General features: G+C 34.0%; 4 protein-coding genes across 4 annotated transcripts; 3 read left to right on the forward strand and 1 right to left on the reverse strand.

The window, feature by feature from the left end:
- The first annotated feature begins 3,530 nt into the window (after nucleotides 1–3,530).
- LOC140877248 (benzoate carboxyl methyltransferase-like) lies at nucleotides 3,531–10,623 on the forward strand. Its single transcript, XM_073280781.1, has 5 exons — nucleotides 3,531–3,605; nucleotides 4,143–4,562; nucleotides 4,693–4,758; nucleotides 9,563–9,754; nucleotides 10,135–10,623. The coding sequence occupies exons 1-5, from the start codon at nucleotides 3,531–3,533 to the stop codon at nucleotides 10,492–10,494; spliced, it is 1,113 nt and encodes a 370-aa protein (XP_073136882.1). The 3' UTR covers nucleotides 10,495–10,623.
- On the forward strand, nucleotides 4,843–6,497 carry LOC140880853 (uncharacterized). The gene is made up of 2 exons (XM_073285684.1): nucleotides 4,843–6,115; nucleotides 6,430–6,497. The coding sequence occupies exons 1-2, from the start codon at nucleotides 5,578–5,580 to the stop codon at nucleotides 6,462–6,464; spliced, it is 573 nt and encodes a 190-aa protein (XP_073141785.1). The 5' UTR covers nucleotides 4,843–5,577; the 3' UTR covers nucleotides 6,465–6,497.
- Nucleotides 10,624–14,750: 4,127 nt separating the features above from the next.
- On the forward strand, nucleotides 14,751–15,744 carry LOC140883853 (non-specific lipid transfer protein GPI-anchored 14-like). Its single transcript, XM_073290450.1, has 2 exons — nucleotides 14,751–15,084; nucleotides 15,406–15,744. The coding sequence occupies exons 1-2, from the start codon at nucleotides 14,751–14,753 to the stop codon at nucleotides 15,693–15,695; spliced, it is 624 nt and encodes a 207-aa protein (XP_073146551.1). The 3' UTR covers nucleotides 15,696–15,744.
- A 1,513-nt stretch (nucleotides 15,745–17,257) lies between these two features.
- On the reverse strand, nucleotides 17,258–19,544 carry LOC140885534 (transcription factor GTE10-like). The gene is made up of 5 exons (XM_073292518.1): nucleotides 19,502–19,544; nucleotides 18,603–18,676; nucleotides 17,815–17,906; nucleotides 17,583–17,720; nucleotides 17,258–17,488 (listed from the first exon to the last, which is right to left on the reverse strand). Exons 2-5 carry the CDS (start codon nucleotides 18,655–18,657, stop codon nucleotides 17,417–17,419), a joined length of 357 nt encoding a protein of 118 aa, XP_073148619.1. The 5' UTR covers nucleotides 18,658–18,676; nucleotides 19,502–19,544; the 3' UTR covers nucleotides 17,258–17,416.
- Between the last annotated feature and the right edge of the window lie 520 nt (nucleotides 19,545–20,064).

The raw sequence follows: 20,064 nt of genomic DNA on the forward strand, positions 1-20,064 counted from the left end.
GACATAGTAATGAAATATTAAACTATCTTAAGGAAGTTCTTCCAATAGATAAAGGAAAAAAAAAATGGAAGAAGAACCACCATTCAAAATTGAATCATGGTATAGAAATCCCCTTAGTTATGGCAAACATAAGTATGGAGATGTTTAGTGAAACCGACTCATCTGATTTTGAACAAATAGGAGTAAATACAGAAGAATTATATCATTTAGAATTATATCATTCACATCAGGACTCAGAACAATACAGAGATATGGATATTTCAGAATCAGAATCTGAAGATGATTCTAGACCACGATTAAATCTACGAACGAATGTAGAAGGTAGTGGTGGAAGAGATGATGAAGAATTTAAATATAACAGAGACCAATACTCTGGATCTTATAAAGATGTTAGAGATATTCTTAGAGAATCAAAAACATCAGGATTTGTGAAACAAAATATCTTAGATTTAGGATGTTCAATAGCCAAAGAAAGAAAATCAAAGATAGATCATTGGACAAATAAACTATTAGTACAAATTCAATTAACACCATTATTAGACAAAAGTGAGAATATTCAAGTTTTAACTCATGGGATGATAAAAATGACACTGGTAGGAGCAGTAAGAACTTGGGCTGAAAACCTAGTAATTACTAATCTATCACAAGGAATGATAGGACATCGATATTTCGAACTATTTGTTGATGCCTTGTACCAAGAATTTTTAGGAGTTTCTAATAATGATGCTAATTTGGTAGCTAAGAATATAGAACAAAATAGAGCAATCTTTTTATTAGATAATATTAAATTATGCAATTTATGTTACTTAGAAGAATTTATTTGTGATTATGAAACAAACTATTATCAATTAATAGATGCTGATAAAAAGGAACATTATAAACTAAGCATCTTTAATAAGATACCTAATATACCTATACACAGTAAAGATGAATTCTTAACTAGTCCTTATGCTAAAACTTTAGGAGGAGCTATTAAATTCATCAAAGACATAATAACAAAGAAATGTCATGAAGTAACACTAAATAAAAGAATCTCTAAATCCTACAAACAAAATAATAAACTTTGTTTTGACAAAATGAAATTCACAGTAAAAGAATACGGTTGCAAAACAAACGTGTCACACAAATATTTAAAACGACAGAAACAGAATAAATTTAATAAACCTTATAAAACTTTTAATAAGAAATTTATTCCCTATAAGAAAAAGAAATTTAAAAAGAATTTCTTCAGAAAACCTTATAAAAGAAAATTTTATAAAAAGTTTGATAACAAAAAACCACTTTGCCCAATGGGTAAAGGAAAGAATTGCACATGTTGGTTGTGCAACGAAGAATGACATTATGCGAATGAATGTCCAAAACGAAACGAAAAGAAAAATAAAATTAAACTTCTTGAAGAAATATATACTATTGGATTCTATCCCGTAGAAACAATTGAATTTTCATCCGATGATGAAAATATTTATTATCTTGATGAATCAAGTGAATCAGATTTTGAATCCGATTCCACATTTGATAATTCAAGAAATAATAATGATTAAAATAACGACAAGGGCATTTTCGGAAAGACAAATATAGGGAGTAAATTGAAAGTTATATTTGATTTAGGGAGTTATCTACAAGTTGCCCTTCTTTTAACCCTATATAGATATATCTAAAAACTCATAATTTGTCATATATAAACAATATAACATTATTATAAACATGTGTAGAGATATGAATCATCAAATTCATAATTTAGTATATACTATCTTTACCGTAGGATTTCAATAACCGATTCTGATAGCACAGTGAGAAAATTTTGCAAACTTGATCAATAGCGTAATAAGTAATAACAACTCATTTAATACAATTAATTATGCTAAAAAAATACAATTAATAATTATAGGTATTGTTCGTTGACTAAATGCCGATAATTGTCATGTGCCAAATTATATCAGATTTTTTTAAAAAATAAATAAATAAATCCATACGGTGCATAATGATAACTCATTCGATGCATATGGAGTAAAATTGGCAAGCAGTAGAATATACATAATCGATGTCTTTGAGAGAGTGATAAGTGGCAAAAACACATGAATTAGAGTATTTGCAACGTATAAAAAAAATGAGAAAATAAAAAATATTTTTTTTGTATTTTATTTTACTTTTACATAAATTTTTTGTGAATGAAATTATTTTTTAAAAAAAACAAATTAGGGGATAGGTGGCTACCACCCAACTACACTCTGCCCTCCAGTAGACTACAGTAATCCATCAAGAAAAAAAATTGTGGGGAAGTTAATTCTCAATGAACGATAGATGCTAGACTGGATGAAGATCAGGTGTAGTATATAACTTTCCTACCAATCGGCCTCCATCTACGCTCTGTCTCTTGCCATCACACATTTATGGATTTATTATTATTATTATTATATGGTGGACAATACACATTTATTCAACCCTCTCTTAATTGCAAGATGTATCAATCTCTCCTGATCTTATCTTCTTTTTCTCTGTTTTTTTAAGTAATATATATACACACACAAAAACACAAAAATGTTACCCCATACTCTAGTGTGCGGTGATCCAACCTAGCTGGCGCCCATGTCATATTTTTAATTTTTTTAAACATTAAGTTTGGGCCTTTTTTTATGAAAAATTGGGGGAAATACGCTAGGGCCGAGAAAGGAGAGGGTAAATTTGTTCTTTTGCATCTTAGGGTACATGAGAATCATCAACGGAGTTGACGTCCAAGTTACAATGTTTGATTTTATTTTTAAAGTTTTTTTTTTTCAGATTCACATGAACATCTCAAAAAAATAAAAGCTTTTTAACAAATAAAAGATTGCAAGTAGGACGCTAACTCTATTGACACCCCAACTTGTTTTTAAAAAAAAATTAAAAAAATAAAATGTTGCAACCTTTTTTTTTTAAAAAAAATGTTAGCAGCTCGGGTGTCAGCTAATCATATAAATATATATATATATATATATATATATATATATATATATATATATATTTATATTTATACATTTATAAATTATATATAAAACAAGAGCATCTTAGTGGTATCTTGGTATGACCTCCCTCATGATTTTATCCTTGAATAGTTATGTAATTACGAAAATGTCATTTTTATTATATTTTTTTGCCTTTTATGAATATTTATTTACAAAAATTCTATTTTTTTATTTCACTATTTATTATTATTATTTTTTATATTTATTTTTAGTTAAAAAAATTGACAATAAAAGGCACAACACGTATGTCCGGGTGCTAGTATATATGGTGGGCATGTAACAAGGAGGGAAATCATAAGATACTCTGAATGTCATGTAATTTCCCATGCATCCCACGTCGAATCCTATCGGTTACTAGCCAAACATTATGGTGCCCAATACCATTAATTGTTCAACTGTCTATTTATTGCAATATGTATAATATTAATATTATTACACATATACAGGTGTATATATACACACATATATATTACGTACAATACAAGCATGATTTTCACAATTTCATTTCAAGAATCTACACTAGTAAAAATGGGGTTGAAGAAAATTCTTCATATGAACACTGGAAATGGTAAAACTAGCTATGCGAACAACTCGAGCTTTCAGGTTCATCCTCTATATTTTTTTTTCCTACTCTTCACGCAGGTAATAACAAAATATTTTTTTTAGGATTAAATATATATATATATACATGCAAGAAATCTATATATATGATGGAATTAAGTGGCCGATGGTATTTTATGGAATATGCATAAGATAGCTTAAAATAGGGGAAATTATAATTCTCATACTGTATTTTTGTCACTTTGTAATTTCGATTCTCTATGTTTTCAGATTTCAATTTTAGTCTTGTATGTTCTGATTTTTTACAATTTTAATCATTTTTCTTCAAAAATTCTTACGTGGTACTATACGTACGTTCAACTCCACATTAGCACTGCATTGGTGCCACATCAACGTCACATCGGAAAAAAGACTGAAATTGTCCAAAAAAAATAGATAGCAGAATTAATGAAACTAAAATCTGAAAACATAAAGAACCGAAATTGCAAAGTGATAAACATACAGGACAAAAAAACAATGTTGTCCTTAAAATGTACTCCGATCCCACTTTATGTATACGTGATCTCATTAATGTTGCAGAATGTTGTGATATCAAAAACATGGGATCTTGTGGATGAAACCCTGAGAAATATGTTGGAGAATCATGGATTCTCCGGTAGTTGCATGAATATAGTCGACTTGGGGTGCGCATCAGGGCCTAATGCGCTTAGAGTCGTGTCTCATGTGATGGATACTATACATGATTTGCGTAAAACAGGCGACTGTTCGTGCTGTAAACCGCTAGAAGTTCGGTTTTTCCTGAATGATCTTCCCGATAACGACTTCAATAGTTTATTCAAGCCGGTGGAAGATTTCAACGAGGAAAAACGACTTGTTTGTGGATCAATTAGATCGGGGTGTTTCATATACGGCTTGCCGGGGTCTTTCTATACTAGGTTATTTCCAACAAAGAGTCTCCACTTTGCATATTCTTCTTGCAGTCTTCACTGGTTGTCTCAGGTCTCATTCTCATTCATACAAATCTATACTAATATATATATATATGTATATATATGTATATATATTAATATTTAACTATGCACAAGTCTTATATTTGATCATATTGAGTAAACAAAAATATATTGATCAGGTTCCACGAGGACTGGAGAGCGAGAACAAAGAAAATATGTACATTTCGATCGCGAGTCCTCCCGAGGTGTCAAATATGTCTTTGTAAATAGTCAAAAGCGTGTTTATGGTTGTTGACTTTTATACACATAAATAGAGTAGTTTAGTTATTTTTGTAATTAATAAAAAATTTTATTGTTCTAGAGGGTTTCAGAAACTAAACAAATGGAGTTTACCATCACGAGTTTCCAAACGATTCCTCTGCTCCTTCTTGCATTTTAACATGGTATCAGAGAGGGCTTTGATCCTTCCTTCTTTTTTTTTTTTTTTTTTTTGATTGCTCATAGTTGATCAATCGATTGGTTCACTTTTTTTTTCTGGGTTGTGTCTCTGAATATGGCTACTTCTACTATTGATGTTTCTGATCCGCTTTACATTAATCCTTCTGATACGCCGGGACTCACCTTGATCAGTGAACAGCTGCTTGGGACAGAGAACTATGGGATCTGGAGTCGTGCCATGTTAATTGCCTTACGAGCTAAGAATAAGGTTGCTTTTATTGATGGTAGCTGCACTAGACCAGATTCCACTGCTCCAAATGTGCTACAATGGGAAAGATGCAATGCGATTGCTCTTTCATGGATCATGAACAGTGTTTCGAAAGAAATTTTTAGTAGCATTGTTTACTCCTCTGATGCTAATCTCGTCTGGGAAGATCTTCGTGAACGGTTTGATAAGATCGATGGATCTCGAATCTTTACGCTTCATCGTGATATTGGACGCCATACACAAGGTAGCAATACGGTTTCTGTTTACTACTCTCGTCTTCGGCAGCTATGGGATGAATATTCATCTTTAGTCACTCTCCCTTCCTGCACATGTGAATCTTCTAAAAAATATCTCGCACATGATCAGCAAGCATAAGCTTCTTCAGTTCCTTATGGGCCTTAACGATAGTTATGCACATGTCCGCAGTCATATTCTTATGACGAGTCCATTGCCCTCCGTTGGCCAGGCCTTTGCGATTATATCTCAGGAGGAATCACATAGGAACATCTCCACTTCGGTAACACCTCTCATGGATTCTACAGCCTTCTATTCCTCTCACCATAAGAGGCCCCCTTCTCCTCGCTGTGAACACTGTAACTGGCCTGGTCACACCAGAGAAAATTGCTTCAAACTGATTGGTTACCCACCTGGGCATCGACTATACAAAGGCCCCGGGAAAAATCATGGGCCAAAATCTACCAAGGATTGGCATGATCGCCCAAAACCGTCAGGACAAGCTAATGCTATTATGACTCAGGTTGATGCTGACGCTTTGTCACAGTCATATCCTACAACATCTAGTATGTTCACTCCTGAACAATATGCAGCCATCTTGAAGCTTCTTGCTCAGGAACCATCCATTACTGAACCAGCCGAATCCTCAGCCAATATGGCAGGTATTGATATTTCCCCTTCTACTTCCTCTGCTCCCTCATGGATAATTGATACTGGAGCCAATGATCATATGGCTGGCAAGCAAATTCAGCTGCATGATTTCCGTTCCTCTGTGGCCACCAATGGTTCTATTTACTTGCCGAATGGTAACACCACTAGGATCACACATATTGGCATTGTCCATCTTACCAAAGACATTACTCTGTCTAACGTCCTTTTTGTCCCTGATTTTCATTATAATCTTTTATCCGTTTCCAAGTTAACCAAAGAATACAATTACTTTGTCATTTTCTATCCACAATTTTGCCTATTTCAGGACCGTACAAATGGGAAGATAATGGGGATTGGTAGGGCACGCCATGGATTATATCACCTAGATCCTTCCACTCTTCAATCAACTTCGCGTCAGCGTGTTCCTCTTCAGCTACATCCTTGCAAAACTTTGTTTTCTGCTGTTAATTCCCATAAAACAGTTGATGTTTCTGATAATTTTTTGTGGCACAAACGCCTCGGTCATGCTTCTTTATCTAGAATGCGTATGTTACCTTTTTTCAAGTCTAAACTTGACAAGTTACATTGTCCTATTTGTCATATTTCTAAGCAAACTCGTGTATGTTTTCCCTCAAAAAAAACAACATATTCTACAGTTGCCTTTCAATTATTGCACATGGACGTTTGGGGTCCTTTCAATACACCAACATATAATGGCGAAAGATATTTTTTGACAATTGTGGATGATTTTACACGAGCAACTTGGGTTTATTTACTTCATTCTAAACTTGATGTCCTTCCCATGATTCGAAGCTTCCTTCTCTTAGTTAAAACCCAATTTTCAGCTGGTGTTAAAACCATCCGTACTGATAATGCCACTGAGTTTTTTCAGCAAGCATGCACTACCTTGTTTACCTCCTTAGGTATCATTCACCAAAGCTCTTGTCCGTACACACCTCAACAAAATGGCCTTGTTGAACGTAAACACCGTCATATCCTTGATATTGCTCGTTCTTTACGCTTTCAAGCCTCTCTTCCCCTTAAATATTGGGGTGACTGCGTATTGACGGCTGTGTACCTTATCAATCGCACCCCTACTCCTCTTTTATCCAATAACACACCACATGAAGCCTTATTTCATCAAGCCCCACCTTATTCCCATTTGCGGGTCTTAGGTTGCCTTTGTTATGCCACAGTCTTGCCTAGAGGAGATAAATTTTCCCCTCGATCTACGGCATGTGTCTTTCTTGGCTATGCATCTTTCCAAAAAGGCTATAAAGTTCAGGCCTTGGACACTCATAAAATTTTTATTTCCAGGGACGTTCAATTTTATGAACAAGAATTTCCTTTTTCTAATACCATTTCTCCTTCACCAATGTTTCATCAATTACCTATCACCTCTCCTTATGAATTTTCTCCTCAGCCCTGTCCTCCTCCTGCCCCTGCAGCTTCTATTCAAAGTACTTCTCCTACCCTTTTACTGAGCCTCTAGCTCGCCGTTCTTCTCGAACTTCTCGACCACCCATTTGGACAAAAGATTATATTTGTTCTCTTGCTCCATCCTCTTCTTTACATTCCATTTCTAACTATCTCAATTATGCCAATCTTTCCCCTCCCTATCAAGCTTTCCTCTCCTCCATTTCTGCCATTCGTGAACCTATTAGTTACTACGAGGCAGTGAAAGATCCCCGCTGGTGTACAGCAATGGACCTGGAACTCGCCGCATTGGATGCTAACAATACATGGGATATTGTGGACTTACCATCGGGCAAGGTACCTATTGGTAACAAATGGGTGTACAAGATTAAATTTCATGCTGATGGCAGTTTAGATCGTTTCAAAGCCCGCCTTGTTGCTAAAGGCTATACTCAACTTCATGGGGTTGACTATCATGACACATTCTCACCGGTTGCAAAAATCACTACAGTTCGATGTTTATTAAGTGTTGCTGCCATTTTTCGTTGGCCATTATATCAAATGGATGTTACTAACGCTTTCCTTCAAGGTGATCTTGATGAAGAAATTTACATGAGCTTGCCTCAAGGCCTTCGAAGTCAAAGGGGGGCTGTGAGTAATGGACTTCGAAGTAAGGGGGAGATCAAAGTATGTCGATTAAAGAAATCATTATATGGGCTCAAACAAGCATCGAGACAATGGAATATCAAATTTGCCCAAATTATGAGGCAAGCTGGTTTTGATCAATCAACACATGATCACTCATTATTTGTGAAGAAAATGCAGGGTCAAATTACTATATTGTTGGTGTACGTTGATGACATCGTCATTACAGGGAATCATGAGGCTTCCATTGTAAATCTAAAAGAGTTCTTACGCATGACAATCAAAATCAAGGATTTAGGAGAACTTAAATTTTTTCTTGGCATTAAGGTGGCACGATCTAAAGATGGAATCTGCTTGAATCAAAGGAAATATGCTCTAGAGCTCATATCTGATATGGGGTTGTCAGGTGCTAAGATTAGCGACACTCCAATGGAACAAAATGTGAGATTGACAACAAAGGAGTATGATGAAAGTGTGGGGCAAGATAGTGCAAATGATCCATTACTTGATGATCCAGGTAGCTATCGTAGATTGATTGGGAGGCTTATTTACCTAACAATAACAAGACCAGACATATGTTTCACAGTGCAAACGTTAAGTCAATTTATGCAAAGTCCAAAGTTGTCACATATGGAAGCTGCAACAAAAGTATTAAGATATCTAAAGGCTGCACCAGGGCAAGGAATATTGCTGTCTTCCAAGAGCTCATTGATATTGAATGCATTCTGCGATTCTGATTGGGGAACATGTCCTATGAGTAGGAAGTCAGTGACTGGCTATTGTATAAAGCTGGGCGACTCTCTAATATCATGGAAAACAAAAAAACAAATCACGGTATCCAGATCTTCTGCAGAAGCGGAATATAGAGCAATGGCAAACACAACTTGTGAAGTAATCTGGATTATCGGGTTGTTGAAAAACATGGGAGTTCATCAAACGCAGCCAGTAACTTTGTATTGTGATAATACAGCGGCACTTCACATTGCAGCTAACCCATTATACCATGAAAGAACCAAGCACATTGAAATAGATTGTCATTTGGTACGAGAGAAAATACGGGATAAAGTTATCAAGACATCTCACGTTGCAACAGAACAACAACCGGCAGATTTGTTTACCAAAGCATTGGGGAAACGCCAGTTTCAGTATTTGTCATCCAAGCTTGGTCTGGTTAACCTATTCCAAGCTTGAGGGGGAGTGTCAAATATGTCTTTGTAAATAGTCAAAAGCGTGTTTTTGGTTGTTGACTTTTATACACATAAATAGAGTAGTTTAGTTATTTTTGTAATTAATAAAAAATTTTATTGTTCTAGAGGGTTTCAGAAACTAAACAAATGGAGTTTACCATCACGAGTTTCCAAACGATTCCTCTGCTCCTTCTTGCATTTTAACACGAGGTAGTCGACGCGTATGCGCAGCAATACAAAAGAGATTTGATGGCATTTTTGAGCATGAGAGGTGAGGAAATGGTGGATGGTGGGAGCATTGTGTTGACATTTATAGGAAGAAAATTTCAAGACTTTTCTTCCAAAGATGAATCTGGCCAGTTCACCATGCTTTCACAAACGCTTCTTCAAATGGTTGCTCAGGTGCGTACGTACTACATATATTTAATTTATTACAATTTAAATATGAGAAAATCGTTTTTTTTTTTTGTCACGTATGTTTATCAATTTACGTTTTCAGTCCGTTATATTTTCATATTTCAGTTTTAGTCTGTTATCTTTCGTTTTTTTGCAATTTTAGTTTTTTTTTCTACGTGACGCTGATATGGTACCAATGTAGTGCTGATATGAAGCTGAGTACAATACCAAAAATCGGAATATGCAGGACTAAAACTGAAATATTAAAACTTAGAGAACTGAAATCGCAAAATGACAAACACCAAACTGAAATATGGTACTAATGACAATTGATTTGGTAATATTTGTCATTAAGTACTTCATCAAACTGATAATGCATGTTATAGGGAGTTCTGGAGAAAGATGACTTGTATTCATTCAACGTGCCTATCTACATGCCCTGCCAACAGGAAGTCGAGTCCATAATCGACCATCAAGGGTCCTTCAAAATCGACAAAATCGTCGCCTTCCTAGTTCGTTGGGATGCAAATAAATATGCTGACGAATTACCATTCGATAAAAACAGAAGCGGGAAGCTAGTAGCCGATTGTATTCGCGCTTTCATGGAGCCGATGCTCGTTAGCCACTTCGGGAAGTCGATCGATTGTGACGATATCTTCCAAAGGTACGCAGAGAGAGTGGGCGAGCATTTAGCAAAGGAGAGGTCGTCATATCAGATGTTGTCCATTTCCTTGAGCATTAGCTGATTCAAAGTGTTAGCAAAATTTTCGGCTAGCTAATTAATGCAAATAAATGCGCATTAATTCAATCAATTTATGATTTTGTATTTTAAGTTCGTGTTCAGTGGCAAATTCTAGCCTTCTAGGTGGGGTGGTCCGGAGCAAGCTTAGAATTTGATATTTAGATAAATCAAAATCACAAAGAAATAAAATTGTCATTTTCATAAATTGTCTGCATTTATCACGAACTGTTTTAATATAAACTTTACTGAACAGTGTTGCACCAAACGCCGCGTGACATTGAAACTAGAACCTCAAAGGCTCAAACATCACCGACCATTATTTTATTATGTTTTTATCAATATATTAACATACAATTTAGCTTTGTATATGATTTATTTATTGAGTTAGAATTCTATTAATAAGTAATTATAATATTATAATATAGATAAAGAAATGATATCATTTTATTATACATTTATAAATATTTTTAAGGACAAATAAATTTTTTGATTCACTAACTTTTTTGAAAGTGTGGGTGGTAAACCGACTTTTTGGTTAGTTAGTTTGTTTTTTTTTAATTTCATTTATTTTTATTTTTTACAATTTTTTATTTTAAAAAAATTGATTTTGCAAGCACGCGTGCAACTCCTATACACAAAGGGTGAATTGATTTTCAGTCCCTAAATCCAAAAGCAAATTAAGAATCAGTCCCTTGTCAGAAAAAATTTGTTTGCACTCCCTGGGCCCACATTATTTTACTCGAATAAAATTAAGTACAAAACATTGAAAATATGGTACAAATACAAGATATTTGAGCACTAATTGTTCAAGATCGAGTACAAAAAATACAATTTTGAGTATAAAATCTAAACATATTTATTAACGTGAACTTGCAACATGTGTTTGAGTACTCAAAAATCATATATTTGTACCAGATCTAACACATTGGGTACTCAAAAATCACATATGCGTACCATATTTTTAATGTTTTGTATCAATTTTCATCCAAATAAGATAAATGTGTTATTAATATCAATATTTTTTAGTACTCGAAAATCATATATTTATACTAGATCTAACACATTTGATACTCAAATATCATGTATTTGTACCATATTTTTTATGTTTTGTACCGAATTTTATCCGAAACAAAACATGTGGGCTCAGGGAGTTTAAACAAAGTTTTTTTCTGACAGGGACTGATCATTAATTTTTGTTTAGGTTTGGGGACTGAATTATAATTAACCGATACACAAACGGATAAATGCAACACATGCAATTGAGTATTAGTATGTATAAAATTTGGTTTTGGTGTAGTAACTTTGAATTTTTTTAAAAAAATTATAGTCTGACACCAGCAAATACTGATGTGGAAATAAAAATTGTCGTTGTGTCCGATATGACATCGCAGTTGTACAAAAAATGTACTTAAATTAAAATGCATCGATCAATACTAAAATTTGATAAGTTAGTGGACCAAAAAAATTATTTTTTTCTTATTCTATCATGTGAGTCTATGATTTAGTAAATTAATATAAATGTATTAATTAATCATTGTAATATTAATACACAAAGAGTATCATGTTATTTATAATATTATAATTCTTAAATAAATGTTAACCAATAAAAATAACCTTGAAAAATAAAATGTGTTCTTACTTGAATTATATAACAATAATTGGATTTAAAAACTCTTAACGTAAAGGGTAAATTTTATGTTTTAGTTATATCGTGTACCAATTAAGTCATTTACAATAATACATATACCAATTCGACAGTTTATCAGTGATTATGTATCAAAATAATTTTTACTATGTAAAAAAAACTAAATTTGTTTGTGTTATTTAATTTAATAGTGTTTTAATTAATTACATAAAAAAATCCATCAACAAATATTTTTTATTTTAATATTGCTAAATAACAATCTCATATTATCAACTAGCTAGGTTTTAAATCCACACATTAATTTCTAATTATTCCATCTTCTTCCGATATATAATATTGCATAGACTCAACCCATGTGCAATTCAAAGGGTGTTTGGTATATTAGTCCCCCTCCTCGTTTAGATTTATATACCATATTAGGGGCATGTCGAATCCCTCGTCCTGGTCATGAGGTGGTGTTTTTCTTTAAAACAAAAAATAAAAATAAAAATAAAAAATTGCAAACCTTGTGATGCGATGTCACCTAGCTACTTATGTGATGCCACCTAAGTTTGAGATGTGTACAATTAGGGAGATATATCTAGAGTTTGTGTAATTGAAATCATGATAATATTATCCCCACCAGCCTTCAAGTGCGTTTGGTGAGTCCACTATATATATATATATATATATGTATACAACTTTCTTTAGACTTGATGTCGAGTACGTGGGATCCCTTTTAGTTGCTTGTTATTGGAATATTTCTTTATTTTTATTTAATGATTTTTAGAAATATATATATATATATATATATATATATATATATATATATATATATATTTATTGGTCGGAGGCTGACATTTCTTCTGAAAATTTCTCACATAATAATTAAAATTTCCAAAAATCTTAATTTGATAATAATAATAATATTTAATTTGCTTTTAATAATGATAATATTTAATTTGAAACCTCCCAAATCCTTTTTTCCTTCGTTTTCGTCTTCGTTCTTTCTTTCTTTTTGTTTCTCTCGTAAAATAACACTTTTAAAGAATAAATGAATTACATGGTTATGTACTTATAATAAATGCGAATTATCTTCACTAATTTACGCTTAAATGTTCCTATAGGCTGCGAATGGAATGATACAAATCTTCTGGTAATAATTATAGTATACATAAGTGATGGCTTAATTTCCAACACTGGCCCATATTGATAATTCACCTACTACTCCTTTCACGTGCCCATGTTTTTTTTTTTTTTTTTTTGAGAATACGTGCCCATGGTTTCACACATAAACATTTGAGATTCCTTTACTTCAATTTTTTTTTTTTAAAAAAATGTTAATCAAATTTGGTACAAAAAACGAAAGGCGTGCGTAAAGTTGTAAAAGAGGTCGCACATCTGCACCGACCATATCTATAAGGAGAAATCACCTTGGTCCAATGGTAAAGGGTGGGGCCGGCTCCAGAGGTCTTGAGTCTTGAGTCTCACTTGTGTAGATAGTTAATATCCCAAATCCGTTAAAAAAAACAAAATTATAAGGAAAAACAGCAACTTTGAATGTTTGATAGTATTCTTTTTACGATTTAGATCGTTTATATTGTCAAATTTTAATTTAATATTGTATCTTTTAATGTTTGGCAAGTTTAGTCATTTTTCTTATAATTGTAGTGGCATTGTGGGGTTAAATGCATCACCACCCTGGTGAAATCTCGATATTACTAAAAATCTATTATGAAAAAAGAATGATTTATTAACTTCATGTTTTCAAATCTTGACCATATACATCTTAATGTTTTCAAAAATTGAGCATTCACCACTTGTCAGTACGTGTTTTCAGATGTGTTTGAGCTCAAAATTTGAAAACACGAGGATTTTTTTTTTTTAGAAACACGAGGAGTTAACAGTTATTGGGGGTTCAGCAATCTTGTGTTTCACGGGGGTAATGTATGCAATTAGCTCGTGGCAATGTTTACGTCGGCATCAAATCAAAACCACAATAAAAAAAAAGGGCACTGAAATTTCAAACTTATCAAACATAAGGAACTAAAACTGATGTTTAATAACACAATTGAATCAAAATTGTAAAATGACAAAATACATGTTAAATTTTTTTAGAGAAGTAATATGCCTCTTTGTGATTTTGGCTTATATAGTTAGAATAAAATCACACTTGAACAATACCAAATTGGAGGAAATTTTAGCCTTATGAATATAGTAGGTCTCATGTGATATGGTCTCACGCTCTATATAGTCGTGAAACCGATCAACCAACTCATATTTACAATAAAAATTAATAATTTAGCTATAAAATGTAATATTGATTCGTGAGTCCTTCTCAGACGAGAGCTTTTGTGTTGTGAATAGCGCCAATAAAGTCTGAGAATTTTCGAATTTTAGTGGCGATACAACAATTCTAATGTACGAAATATTAAATACATCTGATCACATATACTATAAATTTAACCTTTCTAAGCATTAAAAAAGAAGAAGAAAAAGGGAAAAGAAAGAGGTAAGAAAGTTAGTTGTGCACACCATTGCAATGCACCCACTCCCCCCACCCTTTTTTCCACTAAAATTCCCTATATATAAAATCCCACTACATACTCCTAAACACAACATTATTTTTCATAGAAATGAACATCATGAAACCTTCATCAATCTTCTTAGTATCATTAATGTTGATATTGCTTCGGCTAGCGGCCGCGGACGACGCCAAGGACAGAGAAGAATGCAGGGAGCCGTTGCTGGGATTGGCGCCCTGTCTTCTTTACGTGCAGGGAAACGCAAAGGCCCCGACCCCGGATTGTTGCACCGGGCTCAAGCAAGTGCTGAAGACGAACAAGAAGTGCCTGTGTGTGATTGTTAGGGATCGAAACGACCCCGCTTTGGATCTTAAAATCAATGTCGCGCTTGCTTTGGGTCTTCCTCAGGTTTGCAGTGCTCCTGCCAATATTTCTAAATGTCCTGGTAATGTCCTCCAATGCTCATCACAAATATATTATTTCACATATCATTATACATTCTATACTTCTATGCTATATTTATATATTTATGCATTAATTAATTAATAAAAGTTGAGAGTCAAAATACGATTTCACGTATATTAAATTACCAATAAACCATATATTAAAATCAAATATAGGCCGTTTTATAATTATATTGCATGAATTTTAAAGTTGTTATTTCCAGTTAGAGCTATATTTCGAGTCATTTATTTTTTTTAGTTCTATGATTAAAATTGATTTTATGTTTCTAAAATATATATATATATATATATTAACGGTGCAGAGCTCCTCAAGTTACCACCTGATTCACCAGATGCCCAAGTTTTCTACCAATATGGGAAGCAAACAAGCAATGGCACTGCTGCTTTAGCACCAACACCATCGTTTGCTCCGACGGGGGCGGCTGCTGCTCCGCAGAAGAGCGCGGGCGCTTGCAGCACCGGGAAGAACTGGCCTGGATTGGAGATTATTCTTGGTGGACTCGTTGTAGTGTTCTTGGAAATTCGTTATGATGAGTTCTTCGCTTCGTTTAGATTTTTTATAACTAAATGCAATGGTTTACTTGTATGTTGAACGAGAAATTCGCCCATTAATATTATTCGAAATCTTACTTCTCTGTTCTTCACTTCATCCAATTTTTCGTCAAATCTAAGGTGTAGTATGGCTGATCCATGACAACGAAATGGCCAGCGTTATGGATTCTAAGAATCACAAAAGGTCATGTTCCCTTGTTCAACACGAACTCTAGGCGATATTGTACAAAAAAAAGGGAGCCATGGTATATGATTTAAACAGCTTTTGTCCTGACCATGCTGTGGCTTCAGTCCATCTCAAATGACCTGCCGGAAGCACAACGCCGTTAAAACGTTCCAATTCCATGGGTGGTAATCAAAGAAAGTACAGAAGTTGTATGCAAGAACATTACCGAACCAATTGTAAATAAGATCATATATAGTCTTGGCTTCATTTGCAGTACATTCAGAAACTGGTGCATTCAACATATACCGTGGTCGGCTTGTGTGATCAACGACATGTTTAAAGCATAATCAGGGTAGGAGTGGTGCTGGATTTCTGGCCACATTGGATGGCTTATCCCTGAGAAGAAAGAAGTCGATCCCGTAGTTGAAGGCTACAACAGACAGGACTACAAAAGGATATATGTGCATAAAAACCTTTAGATGAATTTGGATGCCCTCTTTGTTTTTGTTTCATGGACGAATTTTGGTGACCAACTTAGGAATATAATGCCCAGCATAAGATTCTCCATTTGAAATGAATTTGTTACCTGTCGAATGAGGATGCACCTTAAAGAATTCCTACGTTTATGCACAAATAGACTATTGGGCACATAGAACTGATGAGTAATCAAAGCAAATTGTCGAAACAATGAATCTTGGCACAGAAAAATACCTGTATTAAGTCGTTACTAACGCCCTCCTCATCGTGTCTATTGCTGAAATCGGTCCCTATTGGCTGATGGACGTATAAAAAAATGGACTCCTACATTTAATGGAAGAATATGTGTTATATAACATGGACATGAAATGGGAAATTGAGGATAAAGGTTGAAATCAATGGTTGGTTGTTATGTGAAAGGGGCCGTTTTCGTAGAATAAAGGTATCACAGCACTGCACCCTGGTCCTGCTGTTAGCCATAGAACTACCGGATCTGTTTTGATGTCGTTTCTTGATTCGATGTAATAGTAGAACATCCTGCAAACATTACATCAAGAAGTTAAAGCCATGCCACAGGACAGGTTGCAGGACCCCCGCGGATATAGGGGATGCCTTTTATATCTGAATTCCGTTTGCACAACAAGTATGTACCTTGAATCTTTTGCAGGATGCAGTTAGTAATAACCTGCATGATGACCCAAAAATAAAGGGGAACTTATCGCCGATAAACAGAAATATCAAAAAAATTACGTCAGAGGGAAAATCCCAGAATTGATCATCACCCGACTCATGCATACATCTGAGAATGAAATACTTTGAAATATAGACCGGGACATAGGTTACAAGGTTTTTTTGTCGGTATACATATATTGTATGTAGATTCTTCATTTGAGAGAGTAGTATAAAACAATGTGGTCTTTCGTATTTCACAAATATCAAAAAGAATTTAACGTCACGGAAAAGAAAGAATATCGATTCACAATACTTTCGTATTTTACAAATATGAAAATTTTAACATTGTATACCATATATCTAATATCTATTCTTTGTCTTTGATTTCATCTTTTGGATATAGTCTTCGGCTGACGTCCACTGCTAATCCCAAAAGTAGCTTCTTTTCAACAACCGATCATCTTCTCGAAATCTCTCATGGTCTTCAAGTTTTCATAGATATCAATGGTTTTTTGCATCTACATAAAGAATATTAGTATAAGAATATTAATATTAAGAAACAAAAACAGGAAGGAAGGAAAGAAAGAAAGAAATAAATTTAAAAAAAAATACCTTATTCAACTTCTCTCTTGCGGCTTCTCTTTCTTTCTGAAGACGTCTTTTTCGTGTGATAGCTTTAATTTCCGCATCAACCTTCTTATTGTCTCTTTCCTTTTCTTTCTGAATGGTTGCACAGTGGATTTTTAAACCCTACAAATATAAAATGGCATTAAATATCCAACTTAAGCAACAACGGGCTAAAGCAATTAGCAAGTCAGCCAAAGGGTAAAGAATTAAGTCTTACCTGATCTAGGAGTTGTTTAGCTTTGGAGATCGTCTCAGCAAATCGACTTCTCAGCATCACAACATGGAAAGCCCTGTCCGGAGAAGTTTCACCTGTCAATAACTATAGTTAGCTAGCTTACTCAAAACTACTAAAACAGTGTATCGTTCATAAATGAGATGAAAAAGCAAGCCGATGATCTCGACCAAGTCGCAAACACTCGTTCATGAGAAGACGTACAATGAGCAAAAACAGTCTAGATCAACATAAAGTCATTAATTCTCTGGACCAACAATCTCGAACACTCGTCTTATTTACAATTTTAGAATCACTCTAATGATTGGGATGTACGGAAGATTTTTTTGAAAGGCATGTCTAAAACAAAAAAAAATATGTACAGACGACAGATGTATCAATTACCAAAACATACAGAGTGGGTGAAACGATTTGATCGTGACTGATCCACATAAGCTTTTCTGCGACTGCATATTCTTTGTGGTTCTAACCGACTTGGTTGCGTGCCTTCGACTACCAAGTTGGTCACGTTACCGATGATGTAAGACATCAAGCCGAGATTCAAGAGCATGCAGAGGATGGCGAAAAGCATTTCTAATGAGTTGACAGCATGGACATCCACCATAGCCAACTGTGGTCATTCTGGTGATGCATGGACCAATATATCTAATGCGAAGGCTTCAGTTCTTGAGATTTGGATTGGAAGATCCAATCCATGTGTTTTCTTTGTGTGGATATCTGTCCGCTAACAAGTAGGCCACACATGCAGCACAATGAACTAACGGAAGTGTTACCTTCTTTGTACTCTGGAGCAAGCCTTGAAGGCAGGAGCATGCATTCCTTGTCCATTTCGTAAATCACCCAAAGCCTAACATACAAATATATATGACTTCATTATTCCTTATAGAGATTGAATGTCAACCAGATAATAAATGGTAATGATACATCCCATTAAGCAGTTACAAATAATAGAGAAAATCATCAAATTAACATCCTATGTCTAACAAGATATAGTTGCATTAAAATATAAAATCTATATATATTACAATGAGTGAATTGACATTGAATTTCATGTAGATTATATTATTGCTAACTCAAAGATAAATGGGGCTGCCGGCATTCATTATCCTCATTTGTTTTCTAGAGTAGTAAAAAAAAGTTATGCAAGTTTCAAATTAGGGGACTCGTCAAGCACGGAAAACATTTTGAACACATTTTTTTAATCTGAAAATTTGTAGGTTTAACTGTCAAAATGAGGTGTCTAAATTGTTATGTAATACCACATAAAAAGATAAATTTCGACATATGTGAGGTTTAGAGTAACGAGATCCTTAATTTCAAGTAAAAGTAAACTAAATTATGGAAACACGAAATTTTCCAGGTTCGAAAGTAACAACCACAAACTTCTAAGATCTCAACGCTATTATACTCTATCAAAATGTCTGCCGAATGTTTCGCTTTTCCTAGAACAAACAAACAAACAAGTTGGTAATACATGGATGGGATGTAAATTTTAATACTGAATTGTATTTGATCCTAAAGATCTCTCAGCCGGTACGTCGAAACTAAGAAAGTGCCATAAAAAGTCACCAAGAAAGGAAATAATAATATCACAAGAAACCAATAAAAGTGTCGTTTTGAAATATCACAAATCATAAGAAAGTAATAAAGAGTCATTACACGCACGAAATACCTGAAAGAAAATGAAGTAAAACCCAAAACTTGCGAATGTTCCGTTCTCGATTGAAAGAGGAGTGGGAGACCGATCGGCAACTCGTCTGCTAATTATTAGGCGGGGTGGGCCGGTCGGCCCATTATTTGTTGGGCCAAAAAATTGTCCTAAAAATTGCCATAATTTTTTTATTTTTTTTTTGAAAAAAAGTGAAATTTATTTTAGTATACGAACTATTTATAAAATATTAGAATGTGAAATTGATAAGTAAGCTATTGAAAATGGTTTAATTGATTTTTATCAAATAATAAACAGTGTTTTCAAAACCGAACCATACCGGCCGGTTCGACTAGGAACCAGTCACTGGTCCGGTCTGAAACAATCCCAAAAACCATTTTAATGGTTAAACCGCTCAGAATCGGTCAAGAACCGGTTCAACCGGTATTTTGAATTTTTTTATTTTTATTTTTTGAAAAAATCATTTTTAAAACATTAATTTAATATTCTTATTAAATATATATGATTATTTTAAATTTGTACATAGTTAAAAATATTATTTTAGTATTATTAGAGTTTTTTAATTA

The sequence above is a fragment of the Henckelia pumila genome, chromosome 2 (assembly GCF_033568475.1).
Source record: "Henckelia pumila isolate YLH828 chromosome 2, ASM3356847v2, whole genome shotgun sequence".
In the NCBI taxonomy this organism is placed as follows: domain Eukaryota; kingdom Viridiplantae; phylum Streptophyta; class Magnoliopsida; order Lamiales; family Gesneriaceae; genus Henckelia; species Henckelia pumila.